The sequence below is a fragment of the Microtus pennsylvanicus genome, chromosome 8 (assembly GCF_037038515.1).
Source record: "Microtus pennsylvanicus isolate mMicPen1 chromosome 8, mMicPen1.hap1, whole genome shotgun sequence".
Classification (NCBI taxonomy): domain Eukaryota; kingdom Metazoa; phylum Chordata; class Mammalia; order Rodentia; family Cricetidae; genus Microtus; species Microtus pennsylvanicus.
Window position 1 is genome coordinate 98,000,071 of NC_134586.1, and position 16,142 is coordinate 98,016,212.

Below are 16,142 nucleotides of genomic sequence, written 5' to 3' on the forward strand. Positions count from 1 at the left end.
TTTTTATTTTTGAGGTGAGGTCTCACTATGGAGCCCCAGTTGAATTGAGTCATTGCAATTCTCCTGCCTAGGCCTGTGAAGTGCTTCGGCCACAGGACTGTGCCACCATGCATGGCAGATTTCCTGTTCTACCTTAGCTGGCTAATTTTATCTTTTTCATGAAAAAGTAAGAAATTTGAACCAAGATGGTGTAAGGACAGGGAGTGTGGACACCTTGGAGTGTTAAGATGTCAGCTGTTTGCTCCTATGCTCCCCCCTTGCACCAAACTCTCCCTCTGGGATGCGAGCTCTCCGTTCTTTTTCACATACAGTCAGGACTTCCACTTCAGGTGCCACACGTGGTAATTGTCCCTTTGTCTGCCTCTGTTCTTAATAGGGACCTCTGTATAGAGCAGAAAACAAAATCTTTACCTTCACTTTAGGTTTTTCAACCTAATTTATATAAACTGGGACTTAAAAATATTAAGGGTTAATTTATATTATGGCACTGCTGGAGTTTGAACCCAAGGCCTTGTGTGCACAAGCAAGCACTGTGTCACTGAATATGTCCTTACCCCCTTTTTACTTTTATCTTGAGGTAGGAGCTCACTAAATTGCCCAAACTGGCCCTAAACTTTTTACCTTCCTCCTTATAGCCTCCCGAACGCAGATCTACAGCCCATACTGCAGATCCGGTGTGCATTCTGACTTTAGAACCCACACTGCAGATCCGGTGTGCATTCTGGCTTTAAAGCCTGTCATGCAGGTCTAGTTTGCATTCTGGCTTTAGAGAGACTGGTGTGTACTGGAGCACACACAGCTGTATTGGAATACAAAGGTTTCGTGTGATGTCACTCATCAGATCATGCTTGAGCTTTCTGGGAGTTACTGAGGGATCAACTTCAATTAGTCTTGTCGAGTGAAATAGCGTCACAAATGGACGCTATATCCTTGCACATGTGTGGGATCCAAGGGACAGTAGGGAAGAACTTATTGGAGCCTGGGATGAGGGAGGACAGGGGACAATAATAAGAGGCCAGTTAGTGGGTACAGAGGTATAATTGGGGAGGGGCAGTAATTTTGGACTCTCCTTACACAGTAGGGTGACTATAGTTAACTGTGGTTTAGTGAGTGATAGAAGGGGCCATTTCAAATGGTCCCATCACAGAATAATAGTGAGTGTTTGAGGTGATGAGCAGGTTCATTTCCTCAGTTTGAGCATTATGAAATATATGCATCTATTAAGGAAGCATATTGTACCATAAATATGTAGTTATTATAGGACAAAAAAAATCTAAACCCTCCAAGTTCTTTTTCTCAATAGCTTTAAAGACTCAAAAAAATAAAATGGTGTTTGTTAACTGAAGAAAGAATCAATGTGTATTAACTTTTCAAATAGTGAAGAAAAACAAAAACCAACCCTTTTATTTACAGTAATTGGTCTTTTTTTTGTAGACTATTAAAGATTTCCCATCAACTCATTTAAACCCAACTGAAGTCACTTGCAGTACTGAATGCTTGTTCTTGTTTAATAGCTGGCAACAAGACTCATCACTAGTGCCCTCTTCTCTTTTGCCTTTTGGGTTATGATGGGATTTTCAGATGTTCGAGCTGCAAGAGAGCAGATCAACATAGGAGGCCTTGCGTATCCCCCGCTTCCTCTGCATGAAGCCCCTCCTCGGCCACCTTCTGGGTACAGTCAGCCTGCATCTGTCTGCTCCTCCTCAGCATCCTTCAATGGGCCGTTCCCAGGCGGGGTCGTGTCCCCTCAACCCCACAGCAGCTATTACAGTGGCATGTCCGGCCCCCAGCATCCCTTCTACAACAGGGTAAGGGGCAGCCCTGCCCACACCTTTGCTCAAGAGTCTCTTCTAGGAGGCACACAGGCTTTCTGCCTGTGGGCTTTGATACTGGTTTGCAACTGTAATTTGGATTTAAAATAGGAAAGTGTAAGGCTTAAATGTACAGTTATATGATTTTTTTAAACAAAGTCTTGGATTTTGGAATATTCTAGACTGTCAAAGAGTCTGACTCTAAGAATATTGGCTTTTATTTATGTTCTTGATGATGAAGTAAACACTGTGTTCAGTGGTGACTGCCCTCCATTTTAAAGGGCTCTGTGGTCTTCTTGTTTATAAACAAGGGCTCCTTTGGTGTATTTTGTGTAACAGTTTATATTGGCATTTATAATAGCAGTGAATTCCTAGAGTCATTCATAGTACATATGGGAGGCATACTTCTTGAAGGATCAAATGTTATTGCCAGTTAATACCACATAAGCCATTTTTGTAATTTCATTTCAAGTACCTTCAGTCATATGTAGTTCTTTACTTAATACACAATTTTCTAACTAAAAATTGAAAGACAATTAGCACGGGCACCCCAACAAACTTGAAGGTGCCTGTTCTCACCTAATGACCCAAGTCTTGTAATGATGCTAATGATTTCCTGAAGGAAATGGATCATGAGCCAGTATATTTTATAGACTTGTACTCTTAAATTCTTCTTTTCTCCCTGGTTAGTCTAAATTCAGGAAAATACAGGAGCTAATGTTCATAGAAGACAGCTGACTGCATGACTTTATTCCACATGAGTTGGGAAGAAAGAGTTTGGGATAAATGTGGCAAAGAAGGAATTGCAAAATTTAAATTTTTATTTTTTTTTAAATGGCCATATTGGTAATTAGGTTTGCTGTTTATAGAGCCTTAGAAATGTGATTCCGTTTTTCTGTGTAGATGAGGCCGACACAAGAGGAGTCAATAGCATTTAATAGATTTATGCCATGCTCGTTCTCTGTAAAAATTAACTGTGTGGTAGGGGTGCGGATTACAGATCTGTAGTTACCAGTCTTAAGAATCTGCTATAATTTCACATAAGATGGCTCAATCAATACTAATTAAAGGTGTGAAAATAAGTTTATTTGAAAAAAGAATTATGAAACCATCTAGGTTGCATTTAATATCCACTTATTTTAAGAGCAATAATGCAATATGTTTTTAAAGTATTTAATTATTTTTTAAGACACTGAATTTTTCTTGTTTTGGTGTGTAGTGTTTCTATTATTATTTAGGGTCTGTGAGTCATGCCATTAAAAGTCATAGTAATTCTCTTAAACTGTCAACAGTAAAGAACAGAGACGCGGCTACCTCGGCACAGTGACGCCTAATGAATCCTCATCTTTATGTTTCTAGTCCATATAGTCTGCTAGGTGAAACTGGCTGTAAGTAAATGCAGAAGTTAAGTCTCGTGTCGGTAGCAGTCCCCCCACCTTCTAGTTTAGAGCACACTCCAGGTGTGCGGTGACACAGCTGAGCTCTAGGCCCCCACGCTCCCATATGACCAGAACCATTTGAGTCTTATATAACTTAATTTTTTTTGTAAGGCAGAGTATTCTAATAACATTCTAGGCTGCTTTAAATAAAAAATTGTAAATTAATATGTACAAATCATGTACACCAAACCTCTTAAAATGTTAAATATAAAGAAAGAATGTTTGTGTCAACTCTTAAGGTATAAAACATATCAGATAAACAAGAGAGTGTACGTCATCGTCTCAGCTCTGGTTTGGAGCTTACAGAGTGTGAAGGAGGTTTTTGTTGTGTCACTTGCTTTTGAATTTTGGAGTTGTGTTGGTTGGTTTCACGTGATAAATCTCTTACACTATGATTTCTGTAATTGTTCATGCCCTTTTTTTGTTACATGTTTTTCCATAGCCATTCTTTGCCCCATACCTTTACACGCCAAGGTATTACCCTGGCGGTTCCCAACATCTCATCTCACGTTCATCAGTAAAAACGAATTTGCCCAGAGATCAGAACAATGGCCTAGTAAGTATATAAAAGGGTAACTAAAATATTAATCTCATAAAAGAACATGGATAGCATTAAAAGCTGTATTTTTTTCTTTCTAAAGTAAAAGAGTACAACTTATTTTATAGTTTTCAGCATCAAGCTGCTACTAATCTAAAATGTATATTTTCATTTCTGGTAAATACCTATGAAAGAAGAATGGCTAGCCATTTCAGTGACTAAATGTTGAGTTTTTACAACCAGAGATCTCTGGCTTGTAATGGATTCTTTGCTATGAAAACTTTAAAAACTAGATGTTTTATATCTGCTGATTTCTAGTATCTTTTTAAAGGACATCTCTATGGTATCTCTGTGTGTATATACATTAGACTATGGTTTAGCAGAAAGAGGATGCAGTAAGAGAAAAGTATTTCAGTCTGTGGTAGGGATTTGACAGAATAAGATTCTTTAAACACACTACTGAATACAATTAATCCAAAACAAAATACATCTGTGCCAAATATATTAGGGGTTCCTGATGATAAGCTTTAAGTAGCTATAAAAACAAATTCCCTCCAGTCAACCTGGTGTTTGGTGTTATCTGTGTGTCATTTTAGCATCATGTCGTTCATCTTTATGTGGCTCATCCTGCCCTGTTCACCCACTCTCCTGTTTATGTTGCTAGGAAGTTATCAAGGAGGATGCTGCTGAGGGGCTTCCTTCACCCACAGACTCCTCGAGGGTAATGGAGTAGTCTTGTGGTGTGGAACTCAAGTGTCTCGTTGCTTCTGTAGCAGCAATGACCATCTTAACGCGATTGGCAGCAGTGCACTAACTCACTGATGGTGTGACTGGCAGTGTAGAGTAGCCGAGTGCTAATAATTACAGCTCATGCATCCATTCCACAGCTAATGTTCCTCCTGCATTTCCCCCTTCTCAGCTATGTGGGAGGGGCTTGTATTCCCCAGCAAGGAAGGACTGTTTCCAGGAGTCACCACAAATATTGAGCAGTGAATTTTTCCTTAGTGCTGAGAGTTTTTTTCATCTCTAACTGTTTTTATAAAGCCTTCACTTGGTATGATTCATGTAGGATAGCTTTAAAAGTATTCAAAATCACCTTTGACGCTAGAGAAAGGTGCGAGCTAGATGGTGTAGACCAGCACGTCTCTAGTAACTCATTCTTGCTTCTAGGCATCTCCACTGAGGAAGTCTTCATGCAATATCCTTCTTCCTTTCTTTATTCCTGAAAGACCTAGAGCTGGTTCAGCATCTAAAGCAAGTTGTTTAAACCCTTACCCCTTAATACATTAAGATACTGAGTTCTTTAAAAATAAGGACCAACAAACTGTGGAGGAAGGCACTAAAATTATAATTATTCCCAACCTGATGTTTAAAAAGAAATACCTGTGATTAGCAGTCATAAAATCTTACTTTAGTCAGTCAGTATACAGTTGAAGAGTTCAGTTTGTGTTTTATGTTCAGAATATGTTATTTCATGTACATGCAGTCTCTGAAACTATACTCAAATGCAGTAAGCAGTAGAGAGTTGCAGGCTGAAGTTGCTCATCCTAAGCTTATCAAGAATGTTTAGGGTAAACATGCATTTGAGCAGGTAATAGATTTTTTTAACTTTAATTTTCTTTGAGTTAATCCTATTAAGAGAAAAAAAGGGAACCATTTTGTTGTTTTATTGAGGAGTTGATGATTCTTAAGTCTTTAACATTAGCTGAAGTGTTTGAGCAACTTTGGTTATCCACCAATGACAGACCTACTGAGTCACAGCCATTCTCTTGAGTACTTAAGGATGCTGTGGTTCATGAAGCATCACCACTGTATGTAAAGTGACTTTTAATTAGTCAGGGAGCCTTTGTTATAGGGATTCATGTGTGTGGTTCAGTCCTAGGGACTAAAGTTTCTCAGTGAATTTCTGATGGAAATCAGATACTGTGAAAGATTTCATGACTTCAGTGGCACAGAGATGCTGAGACAGCAAGGGCAGAAGTATAGGCTCGAACTTGTAATTAAAAGGTGCAGTAACTTATTGTTTCTGGGTTCAGAAAGGAGAACATAGACAAGGTTCGGAATGAGTTTTTCTGAGGAAGGGGAATAATGCAGTTCCCGAGCCATGTTTAGGAACTCAGTAACAAGACGTGAAGGCATCTCACCTAGAGCAGTGTCTGTGTGTGTCAGTAAGATAACACACTTCATGTTCTCTCACACTAAAAGGTAGTTTGTAGCTGGTCAAGTGTTAACAGATGCTCATCATGCTTCCTGTGCTTGTAAGAAATTAACAGCGGCAATAGTTTGTAAAGTGTGTTTTGTAGAAGACCAAGCAAAGCACCTCAACATTTCTTCAAAGCCTGCGAAAGCAGTGGTGGAATGACGAACCTGCCTGTCTTAGTCAGTGTTTTGTTTCTGTGAAGAAACACTGTTACCATGGCAACATTTATAAAGGAAAACATTTAATTGGGGTGACTTGCACTTTCAGAGGGTTAGTCCATGATCTTCATGGTGGGAAGCATGGTTGTGTGTAAGCAGACATGGTGCTGGAGAAGGAGCCAAGAGTGCTACATCTGTATCTGCAGGCAGCAGAAAGAGAGACACTGGGCCTGACTTGAGCATTTGAAACCTCAAAACCCATCCCCAGTGACACACTTCTGCCAACAGTGCCACACCTACTCCAACAAGGCCACTCCTCCTAATAGCGTTACTCCCTGGTGACCAGGCATTCAAATCTATTAGCTGATGGGGGCATTCATAGCATACCACCACACTACCAGACACAGGTGCCATGGGTGCTAGCTGGATCAGCAGCCTATGGGAGAATAAGTGGTCCCTCTATACTCGAGGCTACCTCGTCCTAACTGGGACAATAGGGCTGTGTGGCCAGGATTCCCTTCATAGACCTGATGAGAAAGACCACTTATAGATGAGCCAGGAGCTGCACCAACCTTTCAGAACAAATTGTGGTGCTATTACAGACAGGATAACATAGAGGGAAAGTGAGGTCAAAAAGTTAACCAACTATGGTCTTTGCAAAATATAGTGAGCTCATCTGTTTTTACCTCAAGGAATCTCTGATAAACCAAATGTTTGTAAAAATAATAAGTTTTCCCACATTAACATTACAGAGATTATAGTCTACAAAGTCCAGTCAAAGATTAGCAAGTACATTAAAATATTTGAGTGTTTCACAAAGTAGGGGCTTGAAATATAAACCCCTGTAGTGGTTTGGCTCCCTGTAATTTTATGAGAAAACATGCATGCCAGATCTTGTGAAAGTGAAGATAATATTAGACCTGAGATGTGCTCTCAGAGGACTAGAGTTAGAAAGGACTAGTAAGTATATCCTCATTGAAGGGGAGAAATCCCTTTTCATTATTGAAGCTTTAATTTATACCTCATTTCATAAAGGCAGGGAGAGCAGCCCCTGGGCCGGCTCTAGCCGCCCCCCCCCCCGAAGCTTCTGTAGGCACAACTGGTATCTTGGGGGCTGGTTCAGCCTCCATGGCCCAGGGGAAATGTGTGGGGCTTACACCAGGTCACAGGAGCAGGGTGTACGTAAGGAGCCAGAATGCTCCGAGCCCCTGCTCCTGAGTCCCCACCTTTGGAGTTAAATAGATCTGTGATGCAGTCCTACCCTTGCACAAGCTACTCTGATTCTGTGCTTTACAGTCTTGAAAAGGCAGGCCAATTTCTTTGATCTGATTTGGGAATTACTAAATACTAGCATATTTAAGTACATTATTACTTACTAAGAATATCCCAGAGCCTTAAAGACTCAGAACTCAAACTGCTTCGAGTTAGGTGTTTGTTGGCTAATAGTTGAAAGCAGCGTGTACATCTGCAACCAGTTTAGATTAACCCAGGTGTTTTCTTTACTGATGTTTCTTGGGCATGAGAGGCATTATTTATAGGAATTTTGAGGTTGTAAATATGACCATGACTCTCTTAAGGACAGGGGTGTGACCTGGGAATCACACCTTAGGCAGTCTTGTGAACATGGAGTACACCCACACAAACTAAGGCAACTACGGTCAGTAGATGGGGTATTATCATGGGACCTCTATTAATATACAGTCTTAAGTTGACTGAAGTGTTGTGTGGTGCATGACTGTGTTTGGGAACTTGTAGTTTTTCTGAAAGATTTCACTTGGTGCCTTTACCTTTTCTCAGAGTTCTCACCAAAGTGTCCATTGGCCTCAACACAGATTTGCACTGCATGGCTTTACTTATGAGAGATGCTTTGAGAAAAAAGATTTATAAAATTCACAAAACACCCTTACAAACCACATAGTCTAGACATACTGAAAAGGAAAGAAAAAAAATGGGTTTGTCATGAATGCATGTAATGTGTAATAAAAGTATTTTTTTTACTAACATATAAAAATAAATTCTAGGGGGCTGGAGAGATGGCTCAGCTGTTAAGAGCACTGGCTGCTCTTCTAGAGGACCTGAGTTCAATTCCCAGCAACCACATGCTGGCTCACAACCATCTATAATAGGATCTAATGGCCTCTTCTGGCCTGCAGAGCACTCATACAGAAAATATAAATAAATTTAAAAATAAATTCTAAATAATTAAAATTTACCCAAGTTTAGGAACTCGACAGTGTTCAAGACAATGCATGGCACACTCACAGTGAGAGAAGTGTAGATGCATTTGAGGTACAGCGTGGGTCCTGGCTGCTGCAGCCATGTCCTGCTGCTGTCATGAGAAGGTCAAGTGTTGCAAGAGTCTGCTTAAAACGCTGTGGGAGTATGGGTTTGTCTCTCCAGGAAAGTACCCATAGGTAACAGGGCACTTGTGTATAAGACATGGAAACAGGGACTGACCTACTGCTCTCAGGAGGCATATGTTCAGAAGCAGGCTATTAGCAAGAGTTTTAGGGAGCCAAAGGCTCTTCCCAGGTTTGTGGCTCTTTTAGGAAGTTGGTACCTAACTCTACATGGCCTAGAAGTCAACTGTAGTGGCATGGTGAGCCTTCTGTTCCCCTAATGGAAGGAAGGGCTCCTTATGGAGGAGCTTATGGGGCTGCCTTGGGTTAGGTCTCCTGGCTGGCATTTTGTTAGCGATTCAAACCTGCTGGGCATAGCAGCTGTGAGTTTGCTGCTCCAGTGAGAACTACCTTTCATTGGCAGACATTTTACCCCCAAAGGAAGGAATATCGTAGTGTTTCTTCCTCCTCCTGTTTTCCTTACAGATTTAGCATTGTATACGGCTGACTGACACTGAGTGAGCACTTGCTGACCCACCATATAGTTATTGAGTGTGTGAAGGCCCTATCTGGTGGGATAGAGCAGGAGACAAAAATGGAAGGCATCCTACACTCACAGCCTGTGGATTCCCAGGCCACCAAGGGATCACCAGTGTCTGCCTTTCTTGGCCTCTGGGAGATCATTTCTATACATTGTTGAAAAGACATGACAGATTTAGTATCAAGTGTAATTGAAAAAAAATTCAGAATTACATAGGCAACATTAAAACAGTTTCACACTTTCCAGTGTGCTCTTACCATTAGGTTTAGAGATTGAAGACAATGTTGATTTAATAATGGCATTTCAAATGAATATTAGAGCTTTTGCTAAATGGGTCCCAGCTCATGGAGTAAAATGTGAGAAGTCAGAGGTTCCTGGAGGTACTTTATTTCCACCACTGCTTTAGGGCTTGCCAACTGTGTTCAAGGCAACTGTGTCCGAACCAAGCTGTCTCTTGTTTGCTCAGGAGAAGAGCTGGATGAGAAAGCTGCAGATGCGGGTAAGGAATCGGGCATGGTAGGCATTCTTTACACTGTGCGTGCCGCAGGTGCCCACCCCCCTCAGAGACTCCCTGCAGTAGTGTCAACCAGCTGAATATTATGCACCCTTTTAACAGTACTTAAGAAGTGGATTTTCATTATTCTTTTTGAATCAGAAGGAAATGCTAGTTTTTCCCCTTTAATTAAATATAACCCAAATTGTATTTTCTTTCTGCATGGAAGTCTTTAAGCTATATTTCAGTTAATTTTTTTCTCTGAATTTCAAGTAAATGGAGTTAAATATCTTACAGTAATATTGAAGGTATAGTTAAAAAGGTTAAAAAGCAAGGACTGAAGGGATGGATCAGTGGTTGAGAGTACTGACTGCTCCTCTGGAGGACCCAGGTCGAGTTCCAGCCAGTACCACACAGCTGCTCACCTCCTGTAGATGACTCCAGTCCCAGGGGGATCCACCACCCTCTTCTGGCCTCCATGGGCACTGCAAGCATATGATATCCATATATATATATATATATATATATATATATATATATATATATATATATATATATATATATATGTATGTATGTATATAAAATATCTTTTAAGTTAGAAAGCAGGCAAACATGTTAGTGGTTTTCTTTTCCTTCCTTTTTACTTAAAGTGTCCTTACACTGTAGTGTTAAGCTTTATCTATCATCTTTGACAGGACTATTTCTCCAGCCACGTGAAGAGTAAGTTACCTAGTGAACACAGGAGGAAGAAGAGCCAAGTTTCATTTCCAGCTAATTAACAGTTTCTAATTGCATTTCCTGTTTGGGGGCACCTTAGAGTAGACCATCATTGCACTGACTGGTCTGATACCCGTGCACATCCCTATGGAGATGTGCATATAGAGCACCTTCTAAAAGCTTACTTGTAGTAGGTAGAAGAGGTCCCTTGTGGACTCCAGATACTGACCGTGTTCAAAGACCGATGTCTGAGGGAAGACTAACAGAGCCTTGCTCTTGCTCACTAAAACAGCGTGGTCAGTTACTTTGTTTAAATTTATCAGTCATCTGTGGATGGCTTTAAGCTTTTAAAAATATAGCTCACTGGTTTTTAAGTTCATAAGAATAAGTAAGAACAATGTTTATTTTCTTTGAAATAGAGTTCTTAGAATTCTACAGTATTGCAATCAAAGAATGTGGGGTTTTTTCTTTTTTACATTCCTGATTTGTTGGGCTGTAAGTTTCAAGACATCTTTTGAACAGACAATTGAGGCTTCTGTTAGGATCTACACTCATATTTAATGGTGTATTTCTGAACAATAACTGTCCTTCGACAGTTATTAGTTCTAATAAATAATTAGTACTAATTAATAGTCTAAATAATTAAACCTTATAAATTTTTGATGGTTTTAAGCTTATATGTTGGAAGAATATGGGAAATGTGATTTACCTAGTTTTCTTGTTTAATGTGTGATGCATGATTTATTCTTTTAATGAAAAAATAAGTTTTAATAGTGCAACTTTAAAATTTCTAAATATCTACTAATGCCATAAAACTGGTTTTTGTATGTTTCTCACTCAGTGCTGCTGATACCAAAGTTTGTTCAGAGTGGAGGGAAATAAGAGGCTTGGTGTGGGCTGTTTCTGTGTGCAATGCGTGTGCTTTGATGGTTTATTTCACATTCATGGCCTTCACTCTGTTTCCTTCCTTCCTTAAAGCCGTGTGACTCTGGGTTTAACAGGCAGAGACAGGTACAGAAACTCCTGTGACATCTCACTTACCTTAGCAGGCTGGTAGACAGTCATCGGCTACTTCATGCTGGGCTGTTTATAGATCTCTGCGCATTCTGTGTCTTGGATTCATTTCTGTAGTTGCTTTCAGCCTCTGCATGGCAGTCACTGCGACTAATCAGTTTTCAGCTTATTTAATAAATTGACTGAAGATGTGATATCAGAGTATACTGTTAACCTACTGACACCAGAAAGCAAAACCGCCACCTCAGGTAACCAGTGTTTTCATAGCTTTGAACTGGAGAAACTCTGATGAAGGTGCATTTTCAACGTCTAATAGTTGAAACAAGCTAATGTGTGCTATGTTGAGTTTTCCCAATAAGAAAGATAAATAAATAAATTCTGATTTAGAAAACCAGTCTGCTGGTTGATCTGTTCTGGATTACACAGGTGGATTTCAAATGTGAATGCACTGTAAACGTTGAAGGACTGGCATTTGGGTTCCTTGTTTCCTCTCAAAATAATATACTTGGTTTCTACTAAGAATTTGGCAACTTAATAAAATTTTTATATTTATCTTACTTTTGTGATATCTCCATTCAAAATTTATTATTTTGGTTATAAAAGTCATTTGATTTTAAAGTAATTTAACTATACATTATTACTTTATGAAAGACTTGGAAAATGATTAACATTTATCCTTCCTTCAAAGAAGCTATTGCTACATATGGTTTTCAAATTAATAACTTATCAGTTGGTAAAGACCAACTTAGAAATAGGAGTCAGGCATGGTCTTAACTCCTTGGTGGAGGTGGCCTCTGCTAGGTGTCAATACTTGACAGCTTTCCTTTTCCCAACTAATAAATTCTTGGGGTAGATTTTCGAAACTCTGCCATGTTCTGTTCAACTTGCTTGGCTTTCACCCATTAACTGATGGCCGTCAATGGAGTTTATTATAATACAGCTACTGCAGCAATGGTGGTTGCCTAGTGGGGATTCTGTTTCTCTCTGCCACATTTATTAATTGGAATTCCATAAGGAAAAGTTGTCTTTTCCTCCTAATTCACTTAGTTAAGTATTAATCTTTAAGGCCAGGAGTGGTGGCATATCCCTTTAGTCCCAGCGCTTGAGTGGCAGTGGTCAGCCATCTCTATGAGTACAAGGCCAGCCTAATGTACATAGTTCCAAGACAGCCAGGGCTACATAGAGAGTTCTTTTTTTTTTTCATAGAGTATTCTTACATCAAAACAAAAACTAATTTAGTCTTCTCAGTATGAATTCATGGATTTTTCCTATGAACTATAATCTATCATAATCTATATTTTATTGATGAAATTCTACTTTTGTGATTTTTAAGCAGAAAAGAAAGTAAGCCAATATATTGAGAGCAAGGACCCAAGTTAAAGGTTTGGATAACATTTAAAAGATCAGTCTTATTCACCAGTCAAAGGAAGTGACATGTGACAAGATGAATGAGCCTTAAAACAACATGCTGAGTTAGAGCCAGAGAGGGAAGGAAGGACACATGTTGTATGGTCCCATTCATATAAAGTGTCTAAAACAGACATTTCAAACCCAGAGGTGGAAACTAACTGATTGATTGCCAGGGACTAAGGTGGTGTTGAAAGACAGCGGAGAGACTACTAATGGGAACAGGAATTTGTTTCTTTTGAAGGTGATGGCTCACAAACCATCATATAAATATGTAAATATCTATGTAAATAAAGTTAAAGTCATCAAATTAGTCAATTAATGTGGGTGTTTCATGGCACATGAAGAGGAAATCAGCATGGTATTTAAAATTCACATATTGATAGTGCATAGTGAACACGGAACACTGACTGACTTACTAGGCAAAAAAGGGCCTTGTGCAAAGATATGAAAATTCAAGTATGAAAAGACTAGTCTTTTGCTGTTAATATTTTAAATGCAGTGCAACTTTGGACCATGTAAGATATCATGCATTTTATAGTTAAATAAAAGCAAACTACAAATGAGTGTATTTGATGCAGTTTGCTCCAGGTCATCCGTTTCTAAACTTTGATGTACCTGTGTTGCTTTTGTAAGCTAGGTAGAGCCTTGACTCATGAAGTTGCTGCTCCTGCTGTCTGAGTTCATCTGTTACATGCACACATGCATGCATGCATGCACGTGCCCACACACAGTAGATGTCCGTGTATTTCGCAGGTAGTACAATTATTTATGTTTTCACACTACAGATAAGGTTTGACTGTATCTAACAGGCATTTTTAAACTATTGGATAGTCTACTGTTTCTTGACACTGGTAAAAGAGTCAGTAGAACATTTATTGAAACATTTATTTACCTTTCCCTGCCTGACTGTCCTGGAACTTGCTATGTAGGTTATGCTGGTTTTGAACTAGGAGAGATCCACTTGCCTCTGCTTCCTGAGTTCTAGGATTAAAGGTGTGTGTCACCACTCCCAGCCAAACTTATATTCTCTGAAGGAGGTGATAAGTCCTATTTCTCATATGAATATTATATTGAAGGGTAAATAGGGCAGATCAGAATGCCATCACCTTTATTGCATTTTCTGTATTGTGGCTTTTCTCATCAGGGCTATAGTTTCCAGAACCTTTTTTAGAAATAGTTGGAGCAAAGAAAACAGTACATTTATATAAAACCTTATCAGCTACTTTGGTCCTAGTCCACCACACCCTAGATTCTGGAAGCCTGACTATCAAGGCAGTGCATAGAGTGTTTTTAAGGTTACTTAATTATTTGATATAAGCACTTAAAAATTATTCTTAGAGGTTTCTTTTGTATTCTATAAGTGTCTTTTTCTTCTCCTTCTCCTTCTTCTCCTTCTCCTTCTACTTCTCCTTCTTCTTTCTTCTTCTCTCCTCCTCCTCCTCCTCCTCCTCCTCCTCCTCCTCCTCCACCCTCCTCCTCCTCCCTCCTCCTCCACCCTCCTCCTCCTCCCTCCTCCTCCTCCTCCTTCTCCTCCTTCTCCTCCTCCTCCTCAAGTTCTCTCCCTCTTATTGAGGGCAGTTCCCTTATTTCTCAAAGTTAAGTATAATAATGAGGACTAGATGTAGCCTGGTCCACAGGATGACTATCTGAGAAAAGTGGTTTGGGTCAAGCTGTCTTTCCCATAATAAATGCTATTCATTACATGTCACAGTAGCTGAGTCTACTTATTAAGGGCATTTTCTTAAATTCTATATGCACTGGCTGTGTTTTTTTTTATTTCAGCAGAATAACTTAATGAATTTTTCTGTCACGTGACCTCACACACTCCATATTAACGCTACTCATCTGTATTTCCCTTGGCTTACCTAGGGGTCAGCTTCCACCACAGGCACAGGGCTGCTGCTGAGTTCCATGACCGTGGATATCGTTTCTGAAAAGTTGAGGCAAATAGAAGGGCTGGACCAGACCATGTTGTCTCAGTATTGCGCAACAATCAAAAAGGTGATGTGTATGTTTCCATATTACCTAGGAAAAGGCCTGCGAGCGCAGAAGACAGGCCACATGCTGGGCAGCACATCTTCACACCGAGCCACTACATGCGACACCTCTAAGTAAAATGGGTGCTTCCTATTTCGAGTCCTACAATTGCTCTTTTTCTCTAATTCTCTAAGTAGATTAAAGAAAGAGTAGCTGACTAGCAGTGCTGTCTCACATGGTCTAATATAGGGGAATAGAATGGCACGATGAGCATACAGCTCATACACTGTGGAGCAGAGAGCCTGGGGAGCTCCTTGGGATGCCCACTAGCTTCTGCTGCCACACAGTATGCGGTTCTAACCCAGAATCTCTGGAACAGGAAGCTTTGTGAGCATGAAGATCAGTGTAGGTTCACTGTCGGGCCTGTTGATCTGCACTTTGTGCTGGGTGCTCAGTGAGGAAAGTCCAAAGGCATATCCCTCTGTAAGTGGAGATCACTGTGCTCAGAAGTGGTGTTAGTTCCAGGCATTCTGGGGAAGGATACCCCCCTGCAGTATGTGTTTGTGTGGCTTCATAGTAATCACAGAGTAGAGTTTATTTCCTACAAAAAGTCATTTTTTTTATCATGTGAGAGTTATGGTTGTATTATGTTTGAAGAACCACATAGGGTTGGGCTTGCAAGGCTGGTGCATTCGTGAAGGTTCTTTTCTTCCATGTCTTATAGCTCCAGAGTCACCCTAAACTGGACAGTATGTCTGGAGGTGCAGTGAAGACATTGCCTACGTAAAGTTAATTGCATCCAGTTGCAGATTTTTCTTCTAGCCTAAGATTTCATATCACAGTTATTGAAGTAGAACATTGTTAGCAAGCCTCTGCTGTTTGTGCATTTAATAAATTACATGCATTTCTAGACACCATGTGACTGATCTTAGCCCACATGTGGTCAGAAGTACTCAACACATGCCTGTTTTCTTACAGAGCTAATCCATGCCTCTCCCTGTCCGTCTGAGTCAGTACCTCCTTCACACACACAGACCTGCTCCTGCAGGCACATGCTTAGTGTCGGGAGTCTGCTCTCAGTCTCCGTGGACAGGCTCCGGATGCTTATTCCTTTGAAATTAACCTGGAAATGAAACATCCGACCCATACCTCATTTTACCATTTAGTAGCCAGGATTTTTCCCACATAAAATCAGAAGGCCACCCTTGAATTATGCTAGTGTTTCTCATTTAAGTGCAGCTAGAATTACAGGGCCCCCAAAATTGAAAGCCTACAGTAAGTTTAATAAACTGGGAAGTTAGAGTCTGAGCATTCTTTATGTATTGCAAGTAGTGAATCAGCTTGTTAGATACACTTCATTTAGATCACACACTCACAGGGTAGAAATCGTTCTTTCTCCCAGCCCCAACCCTGTGCTCATGTTAATATTTTCTCAGATTCAAAAAGCAAAATTAGGTGGGTTTGTTGCTGCCCAGTACAGAGCAGGTGGAAGCATTTGAGAGGCT

At 40.1% G+C, this 16,142-nt stretch overlaps 1 protein-coding gene across 27 annotated transcripts in view; it reads left to right on the forward strand.

Annotated features, from left to right (window-relative positions):
- The window catches only part of Kidins220 (kinase D interacting substrate 220), a 97,704-nt gene that overhangs the window by 70,523 nt on the left and 11,039 nt on the right, over positions 1–16,142 (forward strand). For 8 of the 27 annotated variants that reach the window (XM_075984104.1, XM_075984106.1, XM_075984105.1 and 5 more), the window contains exons 24-29: positions 1,582–1,808; positions 3,693–3,806; positions 4,453–4,509; positions 9,493–9,525; positions 11,215–11,247; positions 14,530–14,661. In XM_075984104.1, coding sequence (XP_075840219.1) covers positions 1,582–1,808; positions 3,693–3,806; positions 4,453–4,509; positions 9,493–9,525; positions 11,215–11,247; positions 14,530–14,661 — 596 coding nt within the window. The remainder of the gene's footprint in view (positions 1–1,581; positions 1,809–3,692; positions 3,807–4,452; positions 4,510–9,492; positions 9,526–11,214; positions 11,248–14,529; positions 14,662–16,142) is intronic. The other 19 variants (XM_075984110.1, XM_075984111.1, XM_075984109.1 and 16 more) reach the window with 5 other exon arrangements.